The sequence below is a fragment of the Vombatus ursinus genome, unplaced genomic scaffold, assembly GCF_900497805.2.
Source record: "Vombatus ursinus unplaced genomic scaffold, bare-nosed wombat genome assembly UNPS02013950.1, whole genome shotgun sequence".
In the NCBI taxonomy this organism is placed as follows: Eukaryota; Metazoa; Chordata; class Mammalia; order Diprotodontia; family Vombatidae; genus Vombatus; species Vombatus ursinus.
Window position 1 is genome coordinate 3132058 of NW_020953728.1, and position 12719 is coordinate 3144776.

At 37.3% G+C, this 12719-nt stretch overlaps 1 protein-coding gene across 6 annotated transcripts in view; it reads left to right on the forward strand.

Annotated features, from left to right (window-relative positions):
- Positions 1-360: 360 nt before the first annotated feature.
- IL2RA (interleukin 2 receptor subunit alpha) overlaps positions 361-12719 on the forward strand; it is a 51739-nt gene continuing 39380 nt past the window's right edge. For 2 of the 6 annotated variants that reach the window (XM_027858980.1, XM_027858984.1), the window contains exon 1: positions 362-695. In XM_027858980.1, coding sequence (XP_027714781.1) covers positions 629-695 — 67 coding nt within the window. In that variant the 5' untranslated portion in view covers positions 362-628. Of the gene's footprint in view, positions 696-12719 lie in introns of all 6 variants that reach the window. The other 4 variants (XM_027858983.1, XM_027858985.1, XM_027858982.1 and 1 more) reach the window with 3 other exon arrangements.

Here is a 12719-nt window from a genome sequence, read left to right on the forward strand (position 1 = left end):
GCTGAACTTTTTTTTTCTAATTCTTTCGATAAGGTATGACTTGCCATGTAAGAGAGAGTTAAGAGATATTTGATAATGAATATGATGTTGAAACAAAAGGTATTCAAAAAGAGACAGGCAAGAAATGTTAGCCCTTTTCTAGATCACATAAGCCGTTGGCTATATCTTGCCTCATCAATGTGAAGGACCCAAACGTGGAACTAAATAAAATTCCTCTTGTCAGCCCTAGTCTTCCCCTCCCAGCACTGTTGCCATTGCTAAAATTGAAAAAAAAAGTCCAAGTCTGAAAAATTACCACAAAGTATAGTGTCATCAAACCACTTCCTACACACTTGTGGCCTAGTGAGAAAGAGCGCCAAGCATGATTTCCTGGCAGAATGCTACTAATAATTAAAGAGAGTGAGTCCCCCTAGTCAGAAGGATTGGATGGACCTCAGCAAGATGGTTTATTAATTCTTGGGTCTTCTTCTCAGAGGTCTATTTGGTCTTCCCCAAAACAGGTATTTAACCTACTCTCCTGGACTGGATGCAATGAAGAGGTGAGGGGGCAACCTCTAAGAGATGTGCTGAGAAAGAGGAACTTTCATTTTTCATCGGCTCCAGGTGGGCAAACAAAGGGGCCAGGGAGATGGCGTGGAACTTTCTTCTGATATGGGGAATATTCACTTCAATCATGGTAGCAGATTATGCAAGAGGTAAGGGAACATGGCATATTTTTAAAACCTCAAACAATCTGTTTTATAATTCCATCCCACTATGAAACTCCTTTCCTCTTCTAACAGCAAGTACAACTTGCTTTTAACTATAAGAATGACAAGTTCTGTGCAGGTAGTTAAGAGCCCAGGGTTGTACTGTTGATTCCAATGAAGCTTAATTTTGTTCCTCATTGGTCCCTATCTATAAATAACTGTATTGGACTCTTAAGGGTTTTCCTGTTCAAAATCTTAATTTTTTGTAAGAAAAGCAATAGCATAATAGTTCATTGTTAAGATGATATTGGTCAATATCTCAAGACATTCTCTTTTCTTTAGCAATACCTTTAGATGTCTATTTTGCACACCTGTCTATACTACGAAATAGTCAGGAAAGGTAGTAGACCTTCTTCCTGATTTCTGGTCCGATATTTCTGAGATGCTATTTTGACGGTCAAAATAGAGGGCTGATTTAAATGTCTCAATTTTGTCTATAGAATTCCTGCCAAAAGGATTTTGTCTCCATGATGCATCTGGGTCAATAGAATTTATATTTGCTGACCTGATTTGAAATATGTTTTCTCAAAGGCTTTGACAGGGATGAAAAGAGAAAATAAAGGACCATTCTTTTTCCCCTTTACCTTTCTATTCCTCTCTCAGCTCTTTCTAGTTGAAGATGTACTTCGTAACACCTTGTCTCCATCAAAAGAGACTAGATATGAGATCTTAGATATTAAAACCCATTATAATAATATTCTTTAAAAAAAGAAAAGAAAAAGAAATTCAACCATTTGGGTGCAGAAAATAGACTATGAAGCCAAACATGTCCATATACTTAGTGTTTCATAAGAGTTGGGGGGGGGGGGGGGGGGAAAGAAAAAAAAGGGAGCCAAATTGTTGGGTATGGCTGTCCACCAAATGATCTATCTAGAGCTATATACTAGCCAAATTGCTCATTGGAAACAGTTGTAAGAATAACTTGCATATGATACAATGAATTAGAATTGAAATAATCTTTGAATGGAAACTGTGATGGAAGATAGAACCCATATCCTGCCAGTACTGCTAAGTCGGAGATCAGATTAAGTAATATGATCCTGTGGGTATATGCTACCCAAATTTTCCCAAAATGGCAAATTATTCCAGGGAGACATATTTCAGATGAATTCAGATCTTCACTGACCATTGATAACATTCAGTGAAGGACTTAAAATGGTTCTAGGTGTTAGTGGAGTGGAGAAGAAGTTATATTTACAACAGACTGCATTTTGACTCTGTGGTCAGCGTACTGAGGAGAAAGTACTCTAATGAACTGAATGTCCTGTCTCAAACTTTCTCCTTCAAAGCAAACTAAGACTTGAAATACATGTCATTTTGGTTGTCCAGTGGACAGTCTGACAATTCAAATCAAACAGACCAGCAGCAGACACAATTTCTCGCTGATTTACATCATTTTTCAGTCTGTAATTTCCCAGAGCTGCTGTGTAAAATCGTGTCAAGTGAGGAATCAGTCAATGTGGGTGATTTCATAGTCTCTATATTACTGGTTACTGGGATGTGGCTAGAAGACATGTTCTCCTACCGTTGTCACCACAGCATATTGCTAGAGGCATCTTTCTCAGAATTGTGGAAATACTGAGAGGTCACCAATCTCTTGAGTATTTGTTTTTATTCTAGGAATTCTCTGACCAAATATTGATTTCTAGACTTAAGAAAAAAAAAGAATGGAAACCCTTGAAGATGACATTTTTGGATAATTATTCCTTCTTATAAAATCTGCTGCCCACACTGGAATTTCCCATTTGCATATTTGTCACGAAGACAAAGTAACTTACTGTTTGCGTTAAAAGCCTCTCATTTCCTCCAGATTTCAAAGAACATCGCTGAGATTTTCTTGTTCATCTCTTACAATGCCACTGAGAAGTAAGTTATAAAGGATAGGGATAAGGATTGGTTCAGTTATTTCACTGATAGAAAGAACTTCCAGGTTCATAAAGTCTTTCTATCAATGCAGATAAAGACCTCTTCTGCTACTTATAGTATTAAGAGTGTTGCCTAGCAGCACTGAGAAATTAAATGCCCAGTGTCACATTTCAAAATACTCCTGAAGCAGGACTTGAATTAAGGTCTTCATGGCTCTGAGGCCAATTTTGCTCCCTCTATACAAAATATAATACCATTTAAAAAGTTTAACTCAAACCAACTTTAAAATAAATGTAGTGGACTACCAAATATAAATTCATTTTGAGAAATAAATTGTAGGAGACTATATTAATTAGATGGCTTTATTTAGATGATTTTCTCAAACTTAGTCAATTCTAACACATCATGTCACCAAAAGGTAAGAATCATCAAGGAGAAAATGTCTAGCTTTAACATACAACTTACATATGCTTTTTCCCTCTCTTAAAAGATACATTTGTTGAATGTCAATCACAGACTTTAGTTTAACCACAGGCTGAGACCTTTACAAAACTCTGAAGGGGATTACCCCATACAAAGGTTCACAAGAACACCTGGCCAATGAAATGTTATATACACTGGAGGTAAAACAGATACATCCTCCTTTAACATGGCATGGTTCTAAACAGGTATTACTTTTATGCACCTTCATTTTATATATTTGGAAATTAAGGAAACAAAAAGAAAAATTGAAAACGCGCAGTGATTTATAACTAAGACTAAAACCAAAGCCTATAGTTATGCCTTCACTCCAAATAAACCTAGCTTGCCCACTCATACTCCATAGCCAGAAGCAGTTAGGTGTCACAGTGGATAAAGCACTAGGCCTGGAGTCAGGAAGACTTGGGTTCAAATCTGACCTCAGTCACTTACTACCTATGTGACCCGGGGCACATCACTTAACCTGTATGCCTCAGTTTCCCCAAATGTAAAATAGGGGTAATAATAGCATTTACCTCACAGGGTTGTTGTGAGGATCAAATGAGATAATATTTGTAAAGTGTCCAGCACGTGTAGGGACTTAATAAATGTTTGTTCTCCACTCACTCCCTCATAGTTATCTTAAGCACCATGACTCCTAAATCAAATCTATATCTTCCATTTGTATTATTGTAGGATTTGCTCACAGACCACTTAAAGTACTTTCCCTTCTTCTTATACCACAAGATCATCTCCTACAACCTTGAAATCAAACCAAAGCTCTCTTAGGAACCTGGGAACTTAGTGGAAATTAAATATAAAATGAAACAAGTCTAGTTAAAATGAGATATTTTCAAGTCAGATATACTTCTAAAAAAAGAAGGTTTCCAATATGAGAATATGCGAGACAAAATCTAAGTTCAGAAATCTTTGAATTGTCAAAGGCTTATGCTTTAGCACATTATTTACATGTTATGTCATGCTCTTGTATGACTCCAAGTACGTCCATAATTAGAACTGCTTTAAGAGTCATAGCAAAGGGGCAGCTAGGTGGCACAGCGGATATAGCACTGGCTCTGGAGTCAGGAGGACCTGAGTTCAAATCTGGCCTCAGACCCTTGACACTTACTAGCTGCATGACCCTGGGCAAGTCACTTAACCCCATTGCCCAGCCAAAAAAAAGGAGTCACAGCAAAAATACAATTCATTATTTTTCCCCTCTTTTTTCTGAGGAAATATTTGCACTGATATGATATCCATAGACCCCTACTATTTCTATTCAAGGCTGCATCTACTGTGAGAAAGCCACTGTTCTAAAAGAGGAAGACTTCATCTTAAAGATGAAGTCAGAATGTCTCCTAAGATAACATGTTCCCAATCACTGGGAATGTTATAGCAAAGAATGTGTAACAATTGATCAAGGCTGTTACAAAAGTCATTTGTATGTGATACAAACCATACTCAATGACCTCTAAGGGTTATCTTCTCATAATCTGGCTCTTACTTCTTCCTTCCTCTTCCCTGCCCAAGATTTGCTAAAAAGTGGTTTCTAGGTAATGAATAAGAGAGAAGAGAAACACAGGAGAACTGGGGCAATGAACCCCTATCTTCTTTCTCTTTGTCCTGAGCTATTGGATTACAAGAATGGCTGTATGGCACCCAATTCTAAATCTTGACTTCTATTTCTCTGGCTTATTACCTTGGGCTGGCTTTAAGAAAGAAAGAAAGAAAGAAAGAAAGAAAGAAAGAAAGAAAGAAAGAAACTGAACCTGACCATGTTTTGTGACCTAGTAGTTCACAAATTATTTGGCTACTTTGCCACCCAGAGCCTTTCTCCAAAACAGGAACTGGATAAGTGTATTATTATACATTATTCCAGACTGCTTTGGTTCCCATTTTCTGTTGCCCAAATATCAATCAACTTAGCAACCACTATTTCATATAACACAGTAACACAGTAAGCAGTGGTAAAAGAATGAACAGAAATCCAAGGTGGAAAGGGGAACTGTTTGGGAGCACACGGCTTTCCTATGTTAACTCCATCTTCTCATAAAAAAGTGAAGCAAAAAATATGAAGCGGTGGAGAAATTAATGGCTGCTGCCCCCTTCTCACCCTTCCTGCCCCCACCTCCCAGAGCAATAGGAAGGAGAATTTGTCTTTGCTCTAAGGAGAGCAAGAGTCATCTCACTCAATCTGTTCTGTTAGACTCAATGCTCACATTCTCACACTACCTTCAGGCACATTGTTAGCTGATGTACCACTGTTGCAATAGAGTCACACACTCCTTTCAGAGTCTTTGAACTCTGGGGAGAGCAGAAAAGCACAAATCTAATGTGAAATGTTTGAATCTGCAAAAGTCTAAAGGACCTCAAAATAGAGGTAACTCAACTTTGCACCCCTAAATTGTGACATCTTCCTTATTCCACCCTCAAATTCTTTGCGAACCATCACAGGTAACCCTCAGTTCATGACCTTAACATTCCTTTAGGAAGTCATTCCTTCACATTCAGCTTTTCTCATTTTGAAACAAATATAATAATTCTATTGAGGGGAGGGGGATAGTCTCTGAGCATCTCATGATCTTTTTGTTATTCTAAAGCACACATACACACACATACACACACATGATGCCTATAAACAGTTTGTTAAGCTATGTTAGTGGCTGTATATGGGAAAGGTATACATTGCCTATATGCTGTAATTTTTTTAATTAGTTTTTTTTAATTTGATTTAAAAAATTTTTTAAATCTCTTCCTCCAAAATTATCTTCCCCACCATTATGCCAAGCAATTTCCACTATTAGAACCCCAAGTGCCTGAGGGCTTTCTGAGGACTATGCAGTTCAATTAAAGACATATATTTTACTTTGAAAAGAGGTCATACTAAGTAGTCAACATATTAGCAAATACATTTCTTTGATTAACCTATCAACACCTAGCAGAAAATATGGCCCCTGTAGAAATGGGCTGCAGAACATGTAAGCTATGACAGGGATAATGAGGTAGGAAAAAAATTGTTTTTGCCTCCTCCTCTCTTCCAGTGAGGCACTTGAGTGGGGGACCCTGGACAGTCAGAGAATATCAAGAAGACACTGAGAGCCTAGATAGCAGAGCATTGAAAATAGAGATGAGGGATTAAGTGAAGAATAAAGACAATCTTTATCTTAGGACAAACTCTGTCCCTAATACTCTCAGGCAGACACAATGTCAATAATTCTGTGCTGAGCCAGACTTAGCATTTTGGTTGATGCTGGACTATGGAATACAGATCAAATTTGATTATAGCAAACCCAAGAAACTTGTTCATACTCTTTCAGTGAACTTGAATATGGTTCTATCAAACATTACTTGAAGTAGGAAGGTAATTATCTGGAGGTTGAACATCATGTTAATGTTATAAGAAAAAATCATTTATTATGGATATAATGGGATTAGAGCCTTCAGAATCTACGATACAACTGCTAATAGTATTATCTCTGTGGCTACATAGATAAGTCTATGACTGGTTATCTCAAATGATTAGAGCACTGTGCTAATGAGGTCAAGGCCATGGGTTTAATCATTTGACTCCTATCTATGATTGGTTGTGCTCCATTGTTCAGTAAGGGAGAATGGGGAAGGTAGTATGGATGAATTTATTCATTCAAAAATATTTATTAAACACATGCTTATTGTGCTAGGTACACAAGAATCACTGAAAATTCTTTATCACTATTAGAAAAACAACTCAAAGTACACATGCTGACTGATGCTGGTTCATTATATTAAAGATAGCATTTTAGTAGTGATGACTATAATCACACTAGTGATATACCACTTTCATGTCCACCTAGAACACCTGGAGGGAGTTAGACTATAATCTATGGTTACTGAAGAACTCTCCATGTACACCAGGTACATGAGGCAACAGACAACTTCAGTCTCCCATTTCATTGATATGATTTTGTTGCCAGCCCAGACCTCATATGCATCATTAAGGGTGATAATCTTTGTGGAGATAGGTTCCACTTTTTCATCTTCGGCATCTGGCACAGTGCCTGGAACATAGTAGGTATTAATAAATGTTTGTTGATTGATTTTGATATCTATGTAGAAGATGAATTGAAGAGGTAGAGACACTAGAAACCAGGAGTTCAATTATGAAGTTGGAATAGTCCAATCAAGAGGTGATTAGGATTAAACTAGAATAGTAGCTATGTGAGTGAAAAGCAGACAGATACAAGGGATATTGTGAAGATGGAATGGGCAAGATTTTCAACTCATACATATGGGGCAAGAGAGAGGGAAAATATTTTGAACTTCAATGACAGAAAGTGTGGTAGTACTCTCAACAACAGTAGGAGAGTTTGAAGGAGAGAGAAGTTTCAGCAAATAAGGCAAAGATAATGAATTTAATTTTGGAAAGGTTGAATTTGAGATATTTTTCTCCAGCTGGAGATACCCAACAGGCAGCTAGTATTGACAATATATATGTATACATATTATATCATATTAAAGTCGTTTAGATAGAGATGGTAACTGATAAGATGCTTTGCTCCAAAGAACAATGAAAATAGGATGGATAAAGTAGGACAGAGTAGGATGAGGTTTCCCCCCCACAAAAAAAAATAGTCCTGAGAAGCTTCTGGGTAAGAGAGGCATAATTAGTATTGCAAAAGCAAATGTTTAGAAAAGTCAGGGTTATAGCAATTAAGTAATAATAGAAGCAAGCTGTAATCAGGTGCTTATAAGTAGAGGGAAGCAAGAGACAGATGTAATGTTAATAAAGAAATGTGTTTTCATAAAGAAAAAAGTACAAATGAACAAAATAGTCTTATATCACTGTTCTTGTTTATCAAAAGTAAGACTAATTCCTTGGCCTACATTACCCTCCACAGGCACCCCTGTTCATGTGATCTGGTGGCAACTAATTATCCTAATTGAATGATGGAAATACCCTCTTGTCAATTTTGATTCTCTATATCCTGCTTCTGTCACCTCTAACTCCCTTTCTCTCTTGCTCTCTGACCTCAAAGAGCAGTTTTGTGTTCCTTCTTTGCATATAACCCGGTTTCAAAGAAAGCACCATAACCTAATCAAGTCTGCCCCAAACAACCCACAAAACAGAGGAAATTCTGAGCCTCTCAGAAATGAACTAAACCTACTACATTCAGGAATTGCCATTTCTGCCCACGGAATCACCCACCATTTTCTGAAACAGATGAAAATAGATATCTCCTTCAGAAGCTTTGCAACAGCTTCTCCTATTGGTGATTCAATGAATCACTCTACATATGTGTAGATGGGGTTGTGTGAGACCTCTAAGGAATAGCTTTATGAGTAAAAATGTTGAGGTTTTTCGTTACCATTGCGTGTCATTCAGGTTGAAAAGAGACTTATAACCTAGTTATGTCTATCGTGGGTCTATTTGGAGGTTACAGCAATTCATAAAGACTATCCACGAAGGCAGAGAGAGGTTGTGATCTGCCTGTGGATGAAATACTAATGGAATCACAACTGGAGCAAACAAAAGATGGCCTGATATCGGTGATGCTAGGGAGACAGAGAGCTGCCTCATCCTGAAGGAAGCTCTTGAATGCCAAAACAACATCAGGTGCTCCTTGGGTATTCTTGGGCCTGTGGCAGTTGTTCTGAGACTCCCAACAGACCTGCACCTTCAGCCCTTAGCACCACCACCACCCAATAACTAATCCATATTTATACTGAAATAAAGCAGTTCTGATATATTATCATAAGCAGTTATGTATAGATAGTTCTCTTTTTTCCTTTTAATAAGGTCATAGAATTTGAGAATTGGGAACCTTTAGGAATCTATTTGCCCAACCACCTCATTTTTACAGATTAGGAAATGAAAGCCCAGAGAAAAAAGGTGATTTGTTCAAGGTCACACAAGCTGCAGTTTCAGACCTTGAGTCCTCTTACTCCAGAACTCATGTCCTTTCCACTACAACACACAAAAAACACTTTTATAATTCAGTTCAACAAACATTTACTCTGAGAAAAGCACTGTGCTAGGCACTAGGGAAGATATAAAGATAAACACTACCCAGTCCCTGCCTTTAAGGCTTTTACAAAGAAGATATTACAAAGAAAATAAGATGTATAAACAATTACCATCCAAAAGATAATGTGGAAAGTGCTCAAAAGAAGTATAAAGTGGGAATCTGGGTCCCAAAGAAACAAAGATCTTTTTTGACTAGTGGATTTCAGAACATCTTGAAGGATAGGTGATAAATATTTCAACTGGAAGGAATGGGCAGAGAGAAAGTATTCCAAGAATAGAGAATAAAAGTTGGAACCTGCTCAAAAGAAAAGTGTTAACTCAGACTCCACTTACTGGAAATTTGATTTAAACAAGGTGAGACCAAAATTTTTCTTTGTTGAGGATTATAAGTGTTCATAAATCATACAAGTATATAGGATAAGCTATTATAGATGAAAATGTTTAAAATCCTTGAAAGGCCAAACTGTAACTTCTTTCAAACACCAATTAACATTGTATGAACACCATTCATATTCAAACAATTAATATGCTAATTATAAATATCCAGGAGTCAAGTAACTCTTTAAGAGAGTTTGAATAAATGAGTGAATGAATATTATACAAAAGCAAAAAAAAAGCATTTCTTTTAAAAATATCTATTCATATTGGTTTACCCTTTGCCTCAGTTAAGATTTTTAACTGTACTTTCTACAAGAGGGGAAGGTGAAAGGGAAATTTTCCTCATGAAAAATCTGTTTATTAGGTTTATCTATGTTGATTTTTTGTTAATTTATGTTAATTTTATGTTATTCTATGTTGTTATAAATAACTTATGTCATTAGTATTTGCTTAGAGCTCCAGGACCTTAAACTATTGGACTTCTTCCAAACATAGTATTCTATAAGTTTCCCCATCCCTACAGGATGATACTGAACTGTCTTCCAGGTGCCTCACTTTACAGAAGACTTTTGTGTTATTTCATCCACAAAGTGGGGTGCACCCTACCCCAGTTTAGCCTTTATACCTTAACTAGATGAAAATTAATCTCAATCAATTAATCACGGCTTTAGACTAAGTGTGAAAAGTCTTTGAAGGCTCTTGAATGAAGGCAAACGATGCCAGACTGGAAGTCTGTTCCAAGTGTCTGAGATTTTGTCAGGCCCTCTGGATCTTACATAAAAGTTAGGTGGAATCAGAGAGTTCCAGAAAGCAAATGTTATTCAACCTTAGAGTTCCATCTCCTTGCTCTTCAGCCAGAGTAGGACCTTATCTACTCCAAAGGGTCCAGAGGATTATCCCTGGCTCTCCCACCCCCAGAACACCAGAGAGCTAGTGGGAGTGTCTGCATCAGAAGCCAAAGACAGACTGGATATAGTTTCAGTGTGGTTGAAGGGAAATTTTTGAGCATCCAACAAAAGGGGAAAAGTGATTTTGAGTAATCAAGGGCTATGAGCCATCCCTTTGTCACCTGGGCTCTCTAAACTTGAGCCACTTTCCCCTAAATTCTGTATATTATTGTAGGAAAGTATGTCATAGACTTTGGGGGGGTTGTTTTAGATGAACTTTTATTACCACCTTACTAAATATCACCGTATTAAGTACCACCTCGGTAAGTACCGCTTTGTAAAAACTAACCTATTTTCTTGAAGGAGAAGGGGATAAGAAAAGTGGGGGTGGGGTGGAGTGGGTATAACCTTGTATACTGTACAAAGTTCAGGCATTTTCAACCAGATCTTTACTAAACAGATTAATGACTTAAAAAAAAATAAAAACTAACCTATTTTCAAATGATAATCTTGGGGAAAAGGGGTGGACACAGAGGTTTATAAGTTCTTGAGGGCAGAGATTGTCTTTTGCCTCCTTTTGTATCCCTAACACTTAGAACAGTGCCTGGCATGTAGTAGACATTTAATAAATGTTTATCGATTGATTGATTGAGTCAATGATATTAGGTAATCACACACACACACACACACACACACACACACAAACTCACACACACACTTGTCAAATGTACCCCTAGAGCCCAGAGGATTCTGCCTTCCTAAGCATCCTAAGATTCACAAAGATCCTAAAGAGCTGAGATTAGCATAATCAGAGAAACTGGGCTGAACATCTTTTTTGCCCAAAGGTATTGTTTTTATGTTGTTTCTACCTCTGAATAAAAACAGAACTTTGCGTTTGAACCATGCCGTATGAGGACTGCGGCATCTGTTTCCAGCTGTTTCGATACCACATACCCTCTTCAGAAAACCTATTTCAGAGTCAAAGATCTATTCTTTCTCTTAATAGAAAAAAAAAAATATCCTGCTAGCAGCCACTGGCTAGAACACAGAGACCACACATGTGTTAGAATTTAGCTCTTGATCTTCACTTATTTTTACTTTTCACTTCTGGCTTTCACTGTTCTCCTTTGCCCAAACCAGACCCATCAGTTTCACTTTCCCTCTTCTGTCATTTGCACTTCTTTGGGGCTAAACCTCTTGTTCAAGTAAATACAAATCACCCTCCTCAACATAGTATGACTATCCTCCCTTTCTGGTTATCTTTCTTTTTTCCCGTTTACTCATAGGAAAACAGTGTGATGTGCAATCTTGGAAGTCTGGATTTTTTTCAGGGCCCCTTAGACAAACTTCTGATCTCTTCTAATCCATCTTGTAATCCAGATGGCTTTTGTTTCCCAGGCAACTAAAACTTTAAATTACAAAGGAGTTAACTGATCTGTATTAGTAGAGGTTTGTGAACCAGATTGCCTGTACTTAAGTTTCATTGTTCACAGCAGCTTCTAGTCTAGCGGCCCCTCACTGTCTATAATTCTTTGTCCCCAAAATCCAAACTACTCTACCTGACATTCAAACTTTTTCATAATCAACCTCAAACCACCTATCCAACTTAATCTCCCAGAAAAAAATGAATCTCATTTACTTATTCCCAAACTCCACCCTTTGCTTATACTCCACCCCAGCCAAGCTCAACCCTTCCCCAATAATACTTTTTACCTTCCTGATCAAATTCTGCCTATCTAATGAAAATATACAGAATCATGGGAAAGGAAAAGCATATGGACCTAGTCAGAGACCTGGGTTCTTTTGCTTTAAGATATAAGTGGCATATATTTACTTTCCAAAATGTTCATTTTCAGACACATCGATTTTATATTGGAAGACAACGTATTTTCCTAAACTTCATGACTGGGATATTGCTTTAATGGTAAAGTAAAGAGAGAGCAAGGGGGCAAGCAGGATGGATATACTCTATTTTTTAACCTTTCAAAAATTGGTTTGAGTTTTGATAAAGGTAAAATTTTGGTGAACAATGGGCTATACTTTCTTCTGAAGATAAAAAGCAAAATTATTCAATACTTGCCTAGTATTTTCCTTGCCTGAGTATTAAGTCTGCGAGTGTATGCTTTCTGTCTTTTATAAAAATTTTACCATTTCCACCTATAAAAACATTCAAGGAAATATCTGTCCCAGTTTGAATTCTTAGTTCAGGTAACACCAATACCAAGGGAACACTCCTTTTCTTTTTTTGTGTGTTTTGAATTTTTTAATTAAAATTTATTTTTTCTCTTTACCACTTCCTTTACCAAGAAAGGAAGAGAGGAAGGAAGGGAGGAAGGAAGGAAGGAAGGAAGGAAGGAAGGAAGGAAGGAAGGAAGG